At 33.6% G+C, this 16579-nt stretch overlaps 1 protein-coding gene across 2 annotated transcripts; it reads left to right on the top strand.

The window, feature by feature from the left end:
• Nucleotides 1-339: 339 nt before the first annotated feature.
• Nucleotides 340-6844, top strand: LOC111988922 (vacuole membrane protein KMS1). 2 transcript variants are annotated; one of them, XM_065760129.1, is made up of 8 exons: nucleotides 340-479; nucleotides 1836-2047; nucleotides 2803-2881; nucleotides 3191-3490; nucleotides 4694-4860; nucleotides 5721-5837; nucleotides 6093-6272; nucleotides 6367-6844. In XM_065760129.1, the coding sequence occupies exons 2-8, from the start codon at nucleotides 1874-1876 to the stop codon at nucleotides 6517-6519; spliced, it is 1170 nt and encodes a 389-aa protein (XP_065616201.1). In that variant the 5' UTR covers nucleotides 340-479; nucleotides 1836-1873; the 3' UTR covers nucleotides 6520-6844. The 2 variants fall into 2 exon arrangements, with proteins under 2 accessions (XP_065616201.1, XP_065616200.1); XM_065760128.1 differs by having other exon boundaries at nucleotides 340-899.
• The last annotated feature ends 9735 nt before the right edge of the window (nucleotides 6845-16579 follow it).

Raw genomic sequence — 16579 nt, 5'->3', positions numbered from 1 at the left:
GGTATAAAATATAAATTTTACAACTCATCTTTACTAAATTCGGACTCTCCTTGAAAACACAAAAAATTAAAAATTTAAAAAAAAAAATGCCAACGATAAATGGTAGTTACAAGATTGTTGGCAATGCTTAAAAAGTTTTGGGAACAATAAATGGTAGCTATAAATATAATTACTCAAAAAAATTTGGTGGTATTACTTTGATTTCGTTTTTTCACCCTTCCTAAAAATGCAAATTTACTGCTCTCTTAACTAAACACACCCACCCGTTATCAAAATTTTAAAATTTTTTGACATTTAATTGAATATATTTACCTTTTTTTTTAGAATAAATAAACTCCCAATTCCAAATTCCATTCCCAATTGGGTAGCTTTGTGAAGGAGGAAAGAGTGGAGAGACTCCAACGACAGACAAACACAGAGCGAGAGAGAGAGAGAAGCTACAGAATTTCATCTTCACGCAAACTCCTCCAATCTCCTAAGTAACTCTTCCCTCTCTCTGTGTTTATTCGCTCCTTATTTTTGTTTTTTGTTTTTTTATAGATCTCTCCAACTTTCATTCAAACCAAACCAAACCCAAAAAAAAAAAAAAAAAAAAAAATTTCCAAATCCCAGAAAACAAATTACCAGAAATATATTTTCCTGTTGATCCTTCTCCTCCATTCTCTGCAACCAATTACAAAAAAGGCTCACACCCACCACAATTTTTTTATTTTTTATTTTAATAAATAATAATAATATTAAAAAAAAATTCATACATATAAATATAGTTGTGGGAGCTTGTGGATTCCTGCGAGTCCGGTATGTGCTAGTAATGGGGTCTCACAAAAAATCAAATCCTCGTCCTCCTTCTTCTTCATCTTCTCCCTCTTCCTCTCAACCTGCTGACGTGGCGATCTCAGGCAAGCGTGTTTTTTTTTTTCCTTGTTTTTTGTTATTATTCATATGTGGGTTTTCGTAAAGTTTCGGTCTTTAATATGAAACATTGGTTTTTTCGTTTTAGTTTCTTGAGGGTTCGGAGTAAAAACCTAGGATTCTTGTTTTTGGATCTGTATGTATTTTTTTTTTTTTTTTGTATTTATTTAATTTTAAATTTAAGTTTGAACAAACCCAGAAGTTTGAGCTGATTGTTGAATCAAAAAGTGTGAAATTGGACTAATATCGTTTGCTTACTTGAAATGTTTCAGAATTTATAAACCCTTTTGTGAATTTTTTTTGGGTTCTGTAATTGCTTCCTAATCCACTTTTCAATGGGTTTTCCAAGTGTGGAACATGTAATTGGGTTGTGTTAGGAACTGTTTGATGAAGTCTTTATAGAAGGAATTGTTTCATAGAGGCTGTTTTCTGAACTAAAGTTTCAATCTTGGCAATCTAAATGTTGTATAATTACTTTGTGTTCATGGGTTCTGGTTAGCTCAATTGAGGAAAGTCTTTTGCTGTCAGATAAGGAACGTGGGATTGAAAATCCCCCTTACACAAAAAAGAAACCCTGTAGCGTCTTGGGCTTATGGTAATTAGCAATTATCATGGAGCAGACACCATAAGTTTCAAATCTATGAAAATCCAAATAATTACTTTGCACTTGCTTATCCAAATTTGAAGTGTGTAAAATTGTAATTATGCGGTTGAATAATGCTTTTTGTTGTTCTTGTTCTAGAACTGCTTTTGCAAAGTTAGTATGATTTTTTTTTTTAATTTTTTTCCTGTGAGATGACTAGCGGTGTTTATAATGCTTTTGCTTCAATGGTAATAATAAATGAGTAGAATGATTACCTGTTTCTGGGGTTTTGAGGGTCCTGTCGAAACCTATTAACGGATAGAATTGCTGCTTTTTGCAGAACTCCACAAGAGGCATCAACAGGAATCTGAGAATTTGATGATAACAACGCAACCTTTCAGAACTTTGAAGTTCTTTGTATTGGCTGTTATTCAATATATTAAGAGCTCGATATCGTATTTGTTGGCAAAAGGAGGATGGCTAATGCTTTTAAGCACCGTGGCAATTGCTATTGGAATTCTTGTTGTAGCAATTGATGGCCCTCATGAGAAGGTATTTTGCTTTGTGAATTCTCATTGTGGCTTCAATTTTCAGTAGCAAGTTAATGTTATGTATGGACTGCAGAATCTCTGTAAATGTAGTTCAGAATTTTTACTACTCATATTTCTGTCAGTCGTGTGCATTTGAATTAGCTCTTTGCTTATTTGCTGAAAGTGGGCAAAATCACAATTGAATATAGAAAAAGTGAGGCTTTTATAAAGTTGTACATAAGCAAATAAATTAAAGAGTTCAAAGAAAAAAGCTGTACTGTTCCATGTTGTGATGCAAATGTTGACTTCCCAACTCCATCGTGCATGTGTAATTAGTTCGAATGACTCGTTAACACCCTAGAGTTCTGTGCATATAATGAATTTGTTTATTTCTGCGGTTTGAAACTGCAATTTTTCAAAGTACAACCTCTTAAAACCTTACTTTCTTCTAGGTACAATTATTCACCAAATTTTCAAAAAGCTGAAAACTAAGTTGTATTAAATTTGTACGATGTCATTCTCTAAAAAATAATCATAACTTTTTATTGGAAATCAATTTCCTTGTGCCATTTTCATTAATGCTATGGTTGTTCATGAGGTTGTGGACAAACTGTTATAAGTGTAAAGCTCTTTACTTTCCTACTATTAGGATGATAAGTCTGTGCCAATTTTATTTTAGCCTTTGATTGTGAATTTTTGAGTTTTTATTTGATTTCTGACATTTCTCTTATTATTTTGACTCTTGGATAAAATGGTGTTCGTGCAATGTTTCTGCAGCATGTTGAGGAGATTTCGAGATATTTCCGGTTTGGACTATGGTGGGTGGCTCTTGGAGTTGCATCTTCAATTGGTCTTGGTAAGTAATTTTTTTGTGCATATAGATAATTCATTTTAGTGGCTGGATCAGTTTTTTTGTGCTCATGTAAATAACTGATTTTTTTTTTTTTTTTTTTGGTTTGATATGGCTATAATGTTTTGGGCTAGGAAAATAATAAGTTTCTCTTTTATATTTGTTTGAAGCATGTAGATAGTATATTCTGATAAAAAGCACTTTTGTTTATTCAAACACCTCTATTTTGAATGTTCAACCAAACCAGCATAGTTTGTGTACTATATCAGCACTGGTATTGTAAAATCAACCTTTATTCCACTTGTTTTTCTTCAGGATCTGGTTTGCATACTTTTGTCCTTTATCTAGGCCCCCACATCGCTTTTTTCACAATAAAAGCAATGCAGTGTGGCCGAGTGGATTTAAAAAGTGCTCCGTATGATACAATTCAGTTGGAAAGAGGTCCATCATGGCTTGATAAGGATTGCTCTGAATTTGGGCCCCCATTGTTCCAGTTATTAGATGGTTTGCGGGTTCCGCTTAGCAGCATATTGCCTCAGGTTCAGATTGAGGCTATTCTTTGGGGTGTTGGGACTGCTATTGGAGAGCTTCCTCCATACTTCATCTCAAGGGCAGGTATGAGGACTATAGTTTTTCTTTTATATTTCCTATTTAAGTAATACTTCCGGGACTAGTTTTAGTTTTTGTGGGTAGGACCTCATTTCAGGAAGTGAGTTGTACCTCAAATGATTCAAATATTGATAATGAACTGAAACCTGAGAAAAAAGTGCTCACCACATATATTTTCCATGACCCTTTCTTAAAATGTTTCTTTTGTGATGTTAAATTTTTTGAGATGACTGAAGTTTTCATTTAGGACATAAATCATTTGCCCAAGGTATATGATAAGGAATTGAACAATGTCAACAACTTGCATTTGTCCCATTATGGAGAAATGAACAATTATACAATATGCATGCAATTCATTTAGTCCCAAAATTTGGGTGAAGAAACTGACTTACTTCACCAAGTATGCTTTATGCTGGTTCATAACATCTGGAAGTTTAATGCATTTGACGGTAGGGGCAAACTCAACATGTTTACTAGGGTCTATGTAATGTACAATATGGATGATCTTATTCCATGCTATGAAGTTTAATTTAAGCTTGCTTGTTGCCAACTCTAATTGATGACATATGGTTAGAGTTGGAAATATACCCCATATGGAGGGTGATAGCTTATGAATATGTATTTTATATTAGATAATCCATATGGTTGTCACTACCAATTGCAAAAAGAGGTAATTGTGTGTTTCTGTAATGTAATTATTTTACCTTATCAGCAACTCTTTGAAGCATCCTATATAAAGTTCTGATGTTGGCTGCTTTGTAGTTTGTAATACATGTTTCCTCTAGAGCCTATGAGAGCTCAAATGGCACATTTTCCATTGTAAGAGCAAGGTTGTGGAGGGTGAGGACATGAGTTTTAGAACTATTGGGTGTGTGTGTAACTTGGCAATAAAAAAGCACATGTTTTATCTGGATATTTATGCAGCTCAATTGGAAATTATTATATTTTAAAGAAATTAATTTGGTGAGAGCTTAAATATGCATGATCAATGTTCAGCTGGACCTTTTATGGATCCTTGCTGATTTTCAAGTAGTGGGTATTAGTGAATACCAATTACAGATCTTTTACCTGAATTAGATGCTTTCATGTTACTTTGATTTGGCATGTTTCCACCCTTTATTTTGTTAAGGATTGGCATTGATAGTCTTACTTTATTCTTCTGATTAATGATTTCATTCTGCTCCTATACTCATCTGCCACTTTACGCAGCAAGCGAGTCTGGTAAACAATTGGATGCAGCGAGTGAGTCAAGCAAATTGGGTGCCCCCTCATCTGAAGGAAAAGGATTCATTGCTACTCGCCTAAATCAAATCAAGCACTGGCTTTTATCACATTCCCAACACTTGAATTTCTTTACAATTTTAGTGCTTGCTTCGGTTAGTTTGGACCTACTCTGATTTTATCACTTGATTACTCTTTAATAAAATAGGCTTGTTTGAATCTTTTTGACACTGTGTTTGTATACATGTTCTCTGACACTCCACTTGAGCAAAAGTTGTTGATTGTTTCTCTTGATCACTTTATTAGCAATGCAGGATAAAACCAAAACGATGCATCAATAGAATTAAAGAACATAGAAATAAAGGAGAGATAACCTAGAAGTTAGCACCTAGGCTAGTTTGGAATCTGCACCAAGTAAGAGAGAACAAAACCTCATGGAGTCAGCACCTATGGTTGGTTGGAGTCAGCACTAGACAATTGGAAGGAAAAATTCCAAGAGAAGTTTTATTAAACAATGAAACTGTAATCTTCTCCAGTGCATAGCATACTTATAAGTTATAACTACTAAAACTAAACCCTAATTCTAATTGACTTTGGAAACCTAATTCTAAATGACTTGGGAATTGAATTACCTCTTTCTCTCCTAGTGAAGATCCCTTAAAGAATCATGAAAAGAATACACAGACACACACACACACACATTTGAAGATCCCTTGTGAATCTAAATATGTAAACCCCTTGATATCTCTAAAGCCAGAATCTGTACTGTATGTGTCCATGCTGGTAATTTCTGAAATTTTGTATATGAATTTGACTTGCTTCCAAATTTCCTTGGAAACTGTATTTGCTTGTTATTTTATAATATCACGTTTGCTATTTGCTTATTTTTGTTGGTTCTCATGTCTGATTCTGAGAATTCCGGTTCTCTGGTAATTTTTATGTGATGTTCATTCTTTGAAAGCAAAATTATTGTTTTCTATCATGTAAGCTGTCAATTAACTCAAGTATTTTTCAGATTCCAAATCCTCTATTTGACCTTGCTGGCATTATGTGTGGACAATTTGGGATTCCATTTTGGGAATTTTTTCTTGCAACATTGATTGGAAAGGCAATTATTAAAACTCACATACAGGTTCAAGAATTCTCACTTTCTTCAGATATCATTCTTAGTTGTTCTAGTTTGTAATTTGTTTATTTCTTCCTCACCAAGTATGTTTTTCATATCAATTATAACATTATATAGTCAGACAGACTACCATTTAAAATTGGGGGAAAAAAATCGACTTATGTGAATGGACTGCAAAGCCAGCTAGAGGGGTTAATCTCATAAGCCGTAATTTGTTTTGGATTCCTATTGGCTCTTTGATTTCTTTTTTGCCCCCTGCAGACAATTTTCATCATCTCAGTTTGCAATAATCAACTCCTTAACTGGATTGAAAATGAGTTGATATGGATACTGAGCTTTATACCTGGTTTTGCTTCTGTCTTGCCTAACGTTATTGCCAAGCTCAATGCAATGAGAGATAAGTATCTAATAGCATCTGCTCCTGCGACCTCAAATGTCAAGGTATTACATCATGTGAACGAGTTATTTATCTTAATTTTGGCATGGTCTGCACTGTAGAGCATCGCATTACTAATTTTCTTCTAAACCTTCCCAGGTGAAGAAGTGGGATTTCTCAGTTGCCACACTATGGAATACTGTTGTCTGGCTCATGCTCATGAACTTTTTTGTCAAGATTGTGAATTCAACCGCTCAAAGCTATCTGAAGAAACAACAGGAAAAAGAGCTAGCAAAGCAGTCATCTACATAAGCACATTCAAAATGAGCCTGTACTGCTCAATGAAGTAACAGTCGTACTCTCTTACAAGTGATGGAATTTTCAGCAAAAGCTACCATTGTTGTCACCCAAAACTCTCTGCATTAGTAGTCCCTGTTAGAAGCTTGTATAGGATTATTAACACGATGGCATACTGGAGAAATTGCGGGTTTATTTACCCGCTAGTGCTGGGGAAAGCATTATTTTGGGTGGTGTTTATAACCCATTGCTAACTATTGTTTAAGTCGGAAACTGGAATCCTGCTATTCTTTTGCACTGAAAGCAGATTATAAGCTCATTAATCTTTTAGCTTTTAACACATCTGAAATAATCCAAAAAAAAAAAACTCAAGTGTATGATCTCTCTCTCTCTCTCCCTCTGGTGTTGTGATCATCATGGATGTTATATCCTGATTCCCCTAGAACCACGAACACCCTAGAAAATGTCATTGAAAGATCGCAAAACGGTTTTTGCTTTGGATCAAACTAGCCAATTATCTCTTATGGAAAATTATCTTATGCTATCAAATTATCATGTGGAGTGATATCATGAAGCCTTACCACAGAGGAATACATGCTATGAGAAAACGATTACATATAACCATAGTTGTCAAAATCCTGATTTGAATTCTACGATCCTACGATTTTACGATCTCACCTGCTCAAAACGATTCAAATCTTTCAAGAACTTTTGTGATTGTTCAAGATTGGTAGGATCATACGGTTTTGATGATCCCAAATGATCTTAGTTTCTTGTATTCTTCTTTAATTTGATAGAAGACTTAGTTGGACTCAAATGAAAAATAAAATTTCAATACACTAAGTTTTTCCATTCTAATGTAGAGAGAGTGTTAGTTGGACCCAAATAAATAAATAAAAAAAAAAAAAAATCCCAATAGAGTGTCTAAAAAAAAAAAAAAAAAAAAACTCAGGTGTATGATCTCTCTCTCTCTCTCTCTCTCTCTGGTGTTGTGATCATCATGGATGTTATATCCTGATTTCCCTAGAACCACGAACACCCTAGAAAATGTCATTGAAAGATCGCAAAACGGTTTTTGCTTTGGATCAAACTAGCCAATTATCTCTTATGGAAAATTATCTTATGCTCTCAAATTATCATGTGGAGTGATATCATGAAGCCTTCCCACAGGGGAATACATGCTATAAGAAAACGATTACATATAACCATGGTTGTCAAAATCCTTATTTGAATTTTACGGTTCTACAATTTTATGATCTCACCTGTTCAAAACGATTTAGATCTTTCAAGGATTCTTGTGATTGTTTAGGATTGGTAGGATCATACGGTTCTGATGATCCCAAACGACTTTAGTTTTTTGTAATCTTCTTTAATTTTATAGAAGATTTAGTTGGACTCAAATGGAAAATAAAATTTCAATACACTAAGTTTTTCCATTCTAATGTAGAGAGTGTTAGTTGGACACAAATAAAAAAAAAAATCCCAATAGTGTTACATTTTGAGATTTTTGGTTTCTTTAAATGATGCTTACAAATAGATGTACTAATGTATGTTAATTATATCAATTAATGTATAATTTATGTGATTATTTAACATACCAATGTGTATTTTTTGTTTTTTTTTCCTCAAATAATGTAGAATCTTGCAATTCATGATTCAATCCTACGATCTACGATCCCACTTTTCTCCTACGATCCTACGTAGGATCCTAATTTTGACAACCTTGTATACAACTACTTCTTATAATGATATATTATTGACATGGTAGAGTTTGAAAATGCTATTGTAAGGAATCAAAATACAGTCATGAATGCGTTGATATTCTTTAAAACCATCTTTCTTAATAAGATGATAGTTTTATTTTCCATCTTTGAGTTAGAAAGGACATTATAAGTGAGTCAAAGTATCATGTTACCTTGATAATAAAAATTGTTTATAGTGATCCTAGAGATCATGTTTAGTCCAGTATTCTCCACTAAACAGGTTGGTAGTGGATGCGTGATGGGCATCTAGAAATGAGTTTATATCTTAATATTCTTTTTAGATTGAGAATCACAATTATGATTAGATTAACATAATCATCAGCTACATAATGGTATGAATTACTTATTTATGATGAATATGATTATACAAAAAGTTCCACCAGTAAACTATTATAAAATGAGAAACAGTCCGGTCAGCATGGTGCATGGAAGTTTGTGTCAAACTGACTAAAGACCTAAAAAGATTTGGGGTTTGATACTGATCTTAGCCTTGCTTATTAAATATTTTGTGAATGCAAAAGATAAGCTTCTACTGGGGCAGCTTATTCCTAATTTCTTGTATGGAAAATCAAGTTTCTGGTAGGCTTTGGCCTAAGAATTAACAACCTTTATTTTATTCTATTTTAAAAAATTCATTTAAATATAACGTAGAGGGTATTATACCCTTCTCATAAATTTATATTAAAGAAATAAAACCACAAGGTCTGAATCTTATATATATCATTTGAATATAACCCTTTTTGGCATGTATTGGTTTTGAGTCACTTCAGACAATCAAAGCCCCTAATGACTTTCATTTAAATAATTTATTAAAAAAAAATCTTAAATCTTAATACGTGGGTTGAGTTGTACAACCTTTGTAAAGTGTTGCAATGTAGCTATGACTATCAAGAAATCTATGCATTATTTTCTGTCTAAACCTTGGATCCAGCACTAGATGTAGTGCTTCCTGACTAATGCAACCAGTGAACACCCTCAACATTATTTACATGACTAGTAGACATCCATCAACTCATATGAGATATGACTATTTTTTTAGAGTTGTAATAGATTATTAAAAGTTCAGTTTATTGTAAAACCACCTTATCATAGTATTTGGTACTAGGTATTTTATTTAATCAGTTGCCACCTCTCTCTGTTTGTTGAGATTAGAGTCAAAACATTTCTTGAGAGGGCATNGAAGTTTGGAGAGCTAGAACCAACCCGTTGGGGTGTGGCCCATTAGACTTGCAAGACAGCCCAAAGCCCAATATCTGACCATCCCAAATGGAAGACATTGCCAATCTCTTAAGGCATGTACTTGGCTGCATATCTTAGTCTGGCTACTCGTCCTAAAAGGTTTTGTACTCGGTTAGATCCAGAATGAAAAAGAAAAAGAAAATCTTAACCTTGAAATGGAATTTCTTGAAAAGGATTCTCTTCATGGTTGGGGTTGGGGACAACAACTGATCCCCACGTTACTGCAAATAAGAGCACTCGCATGAGTACTTGTATAATAGAGAAAATGACTGTTTTAGCCAACCAAGTCCAAAATTCACCTATATTAAGCTATGCAAAGTTGTGTAAAAATACATGGTTGCTATTGTAATTGTATACATTTACATTGGTACTATTTATTTTGCATTTAGTTTTTTTTTTCTTTACGTATCCCAAGGTTGAAGGAAAAGAATGAATCATGATTGTCATGTATAAAAAAATGATAATAATTAAAAAAATGAATAAAATTGATATTTTAAATTTAATGAATTATATTGTAAAATATATAATCTGGTGTGTGATATTTTGAAAAGTGAATATATCAAATAAAAAAATAAGTTCTTAGACTAAAATAGACAAATTTTTGCACGAGCTGATACAAATGCTCTAACCTAAGGAGGATTATGAGTTATCAAGTGTATTTAGTTTCATCCCCAAGAAAAGAAAAGAGGCATGTATAAAAATTCTTCTAAAACAGGGGTGGACCTAGAATTTCAAGATAGGGGAGGCCGAAGTATAAGAAGAAGAAAAAATCCAAATAGACATCCATATAATACTAACAAACTATCAACCAAAATCAATACACAAAATCATTGTTTCTTAATACATTAAGATGCAATCGTTTACCAACAAAGAAAAAAATACAAAATAATACTGTTTCTTAAGAACATTAAATGTTGCAAATATATATATATATATATATATTCACAAACCAAAACTTACTTTTACTACTTTAATATAGCATTTAAAATATCTTGTATAGTAGTGTTTTTGGTATTTGGTGTTCTAAATACTAAATATTTACCATTTAGAATACCTAATGCCAGTATTCTAATACTGAGTTGACTGGAATTTTTTTATTTTTTATTTAAAATTTTTTTTGTTACGTTTTTGAGTTGGATAGTTGCTAATTGAGCTAGGCTAATTAAAAAAAAGAGATTCTAAAGTTTTTTGAAGAGTGAAGCACAACTCTAAAAATATATATATATATATAATCATTAAAAAAAAAAAAAATTCTTTGGGCTAGTGGGGCCCAAATTTTTTTTTTTCTTTTTTTCCTTTGGGCCAGGCCCCCTTGGCCCCCTGTGGGTCCTTCACTCTAAAATTATGCTATTTTCTTTTTCTCTAATATAAAAATATCTTGGACAAACCCCATTGATTCTTTTCTAGAATAGAATTTAGTTTCATTTCCTTCACTCTCAAGTTTCTAGTTTTTTGTCTGGAATCAAGAGTGGCCGGACACAGCTCTCATACAAGAGAAGTCTATCATTCTATATATCTAATATATGCAACATCCCTTTCACAACCTACAACCACATTATGACGCAAAATGAGGCTCATATGCTATAAAGGGGAGAATGCACGTACCCAAACCCACGAGATACGTTTAACTTGTAAAGATTATTTTTATAAAGCAAGAACTAAAAAGGTTTAAGAACAACGTGATTTAGCAAAAGCGAGGCAAATATTAACGTGAGAAATTTGTAATCTTGGGCTTTTCCCCCTCCTGTGACATTCCAATGTGGCAATGTTATTAATTACTTGGGTCACCCTTTGGAGAAAACGAAAATCCGAAAAGACAAAGCATATATATCCAATCACATCACCGTCCTTCATCACGTAAATGAAGGACCTGATTTTGTGTTTCGACTTTGAAGTTTGAACGTGAGATTTGAGTTCAAATTAGCTCAAATCGTTAAAGATAAAGTTGTTTGTCCTCTAACTTTGTTTTGTTTTAGGATATGAATTTTGAAGTTCAAATTCTATCGGTGCATTTTAGAATAAGATATTTGGATCTTGAATTTCATCTATATTAAAAAAGGTTTTATTAATATATATTTTTAAGGCATATGTTATTAAATAATTTTAGGTAACTTTTTATAAATTAAAAAAATGTACAAATAATTAATATACATTAACTGGACCCTATTAAAAATCAATTGAATTTTAGAGTCATAGTATTCTTTTCCATTATATTTTACAATGGTCTTCAATTCAAATTAGGAAACAATACTTAGGACAGGTTTATTTAATTTTCATTCAAAGAACAACTATTCCTAAACAATGCTTTGAGTTTCAATTAGTTTAAAGCGTCAACATGTAAGACTGTTTGTCCTCTATCTTTGATTTTAGAATACGAGATTTAAAGTTTGCTTTAAAAAAAAAATTGAAATTTGAATTTCATCGAAAAAATATTTAGAACTCAAATTTAATCTATATTTTTTTATAAAATAGATAATTAATATATTAAAAATTAATTGATGTTTTAATTTCAAAAAAAAAAAAAAGAAAAAAAGAAAAAGGTAAAGGTCGTTACAAAGTTAAAAGGTTAAGAGCTTCCCGGTACGGAGTGGACCCATTCAGGGGAGGGCCCATGCCATTATGGCAAACATGGTCGGTCAGTCAGGTTGTGGTAAACTGACAGAACTGTCACGGGCAAGTAAACTCACTTCTAAAAACGAACGTGGCTGTGGACCCCTCACACAGGAAGCAAAATCTAAGAAAGTAGTGTCCCAGAAACAGCAGTAGGGTCCCACGCCTTAAATGGTGGGGCGGCGCTAACATTGAATTGGATACAGATAATGAATGTATGTAATGGGGGCCTTTATATCTATGCGAAGGAAGGAACTGTGTGTGTGTGATGTGTGAACAACACGTTGTACGGAGTGGACCCATTCAGGGGAGGGCCCATGCCATTATGGCAAACATGGTCGGTCAGTCAGGTTGTGGTAAACTGACAGAACTGTCACGGGCAAGTAAACTCACTTCTAAAAACGAACGTGGCTGTGGACCCCTCACACAGGAAGCAAAATCTAAGAAAGTAGTGTCCCAGAAACAGCAGTAGGGTCCCACGCCTTAAATGGTGGGGCGGCGCTAACATTGAATTGGATACAGATAATGAATGTATGTAATGGGGGCCTTTATATCTATGCGAAGGAAGGAACTGTGTGTGTGTGATGTGTGAACAACACGTTGCACATAAACACACATGTTGCTGTTTTCGTTAATGTAAATATAAAAAGGACTTTGTGGAATTTTGAAAAGGCTGACACAACAACTGACTAATATTAGGGGTGGGACCCACATTCCCCCAAGATTTCTGGCTATGATCTTGTTTTTGAGTAAAAAAAAACTTTTTTTTTTTTTTTTGTCTGATGTTTGGACACGGTTAAAACAAAAATCTTGGGCCCTACACCTACACAACTTTTTTTTTAATTATTTTTTTTATTACCCATTGGTACAGTTGTCTGTCCTGGCCGACTCTGATTATCTAGTTTTTAAGGTCCAAAGCCAGACTCTTTCTATTTTTCTCTATAGATTCTCTCTCCAAAAATTTTTCCCTTTCACATAGATTTTAGTTTGAAGTTTTTATATATACATATATATATATATATATATATTCTTTTAAAATTGTGAAAAGGATTGCTAGTAACTTCTAATTAAAGATATTGGTTGATGGTGTAATTGATTATATGTTTGACCTTAGGCTTATCGGGAGTTGGCCAGTGGGGGACTCTCAATACCTAAGTCAACAAAGATGCGTAGTAGAATTCTCATGAAGTAGCTCAAGTCAAGATTGTTCATAGCTCCCCTCATTAATCACATTCATTTCATGGTTGCTTGGGGGAAATAGATTGCTCCGTTTCAAAATCAAAACGTAACGTATGTATTTTCTGTTATAAATAATATCATGAAAAAATAGTGATGAATTTCGTAAATCTCAACAGTCGGTTGGGTTTTAAATAACTTTTTATATAAGGAATTAGTAGACCTTTTTATTGTTTTCCCGCCAAAATAAGCTCGGTTACATTAGGCTCTTTTAACCTTGGCCAATCTACTAGTCTACCATAATAGAGCTGTCACATCATCATTTTGCATAAAGGTGTCATATCAATATTTTACTCATTATAGATGAATTTCTATATTTTACCATTTTTTTTATAGTATAATTTTTTTGTCTCTTTTAGTCATTGCAAGAAAAACATGATATTTTTCAAATAATGTATTAATGCATATTTCTTTGACAGAGATGGGATTTACATATCAGTCTTGCAAATAGAACCACCTGTGAGAGGAAGATATGGTGCATTTTGATGTACAAAATTGTTTCTTCTACAACAATGTGTCATGTCACTATAAAGTTTAGTGCCAGTACAAAATTTACAAGCACGATTATGTGCCACATGGAAATCATGTCCACTACATTCAACCTCGTAAAATAAGTTTGTAGTTCAACTAAAAAAATTTGAGTTCAAATTTCACCTACATTAGTACACCAAAAAAGGAACAATTACCATGGGGGCAAATATCTTGGATTTCAAATTTTGTTGTATTCATTAAAGAGAAATGCTAACGAGTGCTCTTAACGCATTGATTAACAACTAAATAAATAAACTATTCCTTGAGGACTTTGGCTATTCCTAAAGAATCCATAACATTTATGGTGTTAGGAATAGCCATTAACCTTGTATTTATTGTGAATTTTATTATTTTTCCAACTCTTAATAATGATGGAGGGACAGGTTGCTACTTGACCAAGAGTTGTTAAACATTTCTTGCTATTAGATATCAGTATCATAAATCATAGAAAAGATTGTATTGGATCCAATAGGAATGTGGCATAGTTTCACAGATGTTATTAGGGGTGTGCAAAAAACCGAAGAACCGAAAAAACCGTTTCAAACCGACCGATCCGATGCAAAAATTTCTGTTCGGTTTCGGTTCGGTTCGGTTTCGGTTTTATTACATCAAAAAGCGAAAATTTCGGTTCGGTTTTCGGTGTCAAATTTTAAGACACCGAACCGACCGAACCGAACCGAAATATTATTATATATTATTATATTAAATATAAAATATTTTATAAATATTTAACTTCCCCCCTCCCTACCGGAAACGCGCCTGGGCTTGGCCATTTTCAAAAAATATTTGCAGCTGGACAGATGCTTTGGCAGATACTTTGGCAGCTTTAAAGTCCAATCCATCACTTCATTTCAAACTAATTCAGTTAGTAAGTAAACTAAGTTATCAAACTAAGTTACCAAGTAACTAAGAAAACTAAAGTTGCAGTGGGCTGTCATCAATTCAAAATTTCAAAATTCAATGATCCGGATCCGGCCAGCATTTTAAAACCTATTAAATTTTAATCACCAATAATTAAACTAACTAAATACTCCTGATTTTATCTAATTAAACTAATTAATCTAAAACTAATTGAACTATAAAAGCAAAATGTGGAAACCCTACCCTTCATACCTTACCCGGCCCACACTTTCACTCATCACTCTCACACTTCACTTTCACTCTCTCAAAGACTCAAAAGTTCAGACATCACCGCCTCCACAGTCCACTCCCTACTTCTCAGTTCTCACACTTTCCACTCTCTCCCACTGCCGTCGCCTCCCCTCGCCGCCCTCCCACGCCGGCTTGATCTCGGCCTTTCATCTCCCACGCCGGCTTGATCTCGGCCTTTCATCTCCCACGGTGAGTCTCTGTCTTCCCCACACTTTCATTCTCCCTCTGCCGTCGCCCTCACACTTTCACTCTCACGCCGTCCTTCACACGCCGCCTCCCCACGCCGGTCTCTGTTTTGTGTTTGTTTGTGTTTTGGGTTTGTCTGTGTTTGCCTGTTTGGTGTTTTAGGTTTTGACTTTTGAAAAAAGAAAAAGAAATGTCGATACCCTGTTTTGTGTTAGTGTGTTTTGTGTTTTAGGTTTTGAAAATGTTTTGTGTTAGTGTGTTTTGTGTTTTGTGTTTTAGGTTTTGAAAATGTTTTGTGTTAGTGTGTTTTGTGTTTTGTGTTTTAGGTTTTGAAAATGTTTTGTGTTAGTGTGTTTTGTGTTTTGTGTTTTAGGTTTTGTTTTTGTTTTGCGTTTGCTACTTTGCTGTTTGCTTGTTTTTTTGTTTTTGGTTTTTTGTTTTTGTTTTTTGTTGGTGTTTGGTTGTTGGTGCTTTTTGTTTTTTGTTTGTTGGTGTTTGTGTGGTGGGAAAGTTGTTTTTTGGGTTTTTTGATTTTTTTTGGGTTTGTTTGTGTTTTTTGGGTTTGTTAATTTTTTTTGGGTTTGTTTGTTTTTTTTTGTTTTGTTTGTTTTTTCTTTTTTTTTTGTTTTGTTAGTATTTTCTGTGTTTGTTCGTTTTTTTTTTTTTGCTGAGGCCGCTGGATTTTCGATTGTTTCGGTCGTTTTCGGTTGAGCGTTTTATTTTCCGTTATTTTGGTTTTTTTTTGTTGAGCATTTTGCAAACCGACCGTTTCGGTTTCGGTTGTCCCCTATTTGGTAGGCCTCTCGATGTGTCTCCTGCAGTCTGTTGTGTTATTGGGTTCTATATGTGTCTTTTTGGGTTTGTAGATTTATTTATTTATTTATATTTTTTTTTGGGTTTTTAAATAGATATGTGAGTTTCTATTTTTTTTTTAGCTTTTATATAATATATTTATGTTTTGTTTTATATTTAAATTGTATATTATGTTTTTCTATTTCTTGATCATTTTGTTTGGTACATTAGGTTAACTTAAATGACCTTAGACACTTTTGCTTCCCCCTCTCCCCCCCCTCCCCTTAAGCTCAAATCCTGGGTTTGTCCTTGCTAATGCATAATGTGTTTTAGCTGACTTTGGTGCTCTAAAACCTTTTAACCTAGCCAACTTTGAAGACATACATATAAGCTTATGCCTTGTTTGTATAGGGTGTTGCAATAGTCTGAGGGGAGATCCTTTTGTAAGGTGTTGCGATGTGTTATTTGTTTTGGTTAAAGTATTTCTCTCTTGCTAGTGTGGCAAATTTGTATTTGGCTTGGTACCTACAGGGTGTTTGGTTAGAGGTGAAAATTAGGAGAATAGA

This window comes from Quercus suber, unplaced genomic scaffold, assembly GCF_002906115.3.
Source record: "Quercus suber isolate HL8 unplaced genomic scaffold, Cork oak 2.0 scaffold_354, whole genome shotgun sequence".
Taxonomy (NCBI): Eukaryota; Viridiplantae; Streptophyta; class Magnoliopsida; order Fagales; family Fagaceae; genus Quercus; species Quercus suber.
Note: the sequence above shows the minus strand (reverse complement) of the source record. Positions and strands in the feature narration are given on the sequence as shown.

What these genes read in the sequence shown, in the direction of transcription:
- LOC111988922 (XM_065760128.1), top strand. Translation starts at nt 812, where the DNA reads ATGGGGTCTCACAAAAAATCAAATCCTCGTCCTCCTTCTTCTTCATCT. An exon ending in CAATTTTAGTGCTTGCTTCG is followed by an intron (nt 4,861 to 5,720) that starts GTTAGTTTGGAC and finishes AGTATTTTTCAG; the next exon opens with ATTCCAAATCCTCTATTTGA. An exon ending in CTGCGACCTCAAATGTCAAG is followed by an intron (nt 6,273 to 6,366) that starts GTATTACATCAT and finishes AAACCTTCCCAG; the next exon opens with GTGAAGAAGTGGGATTTCTC.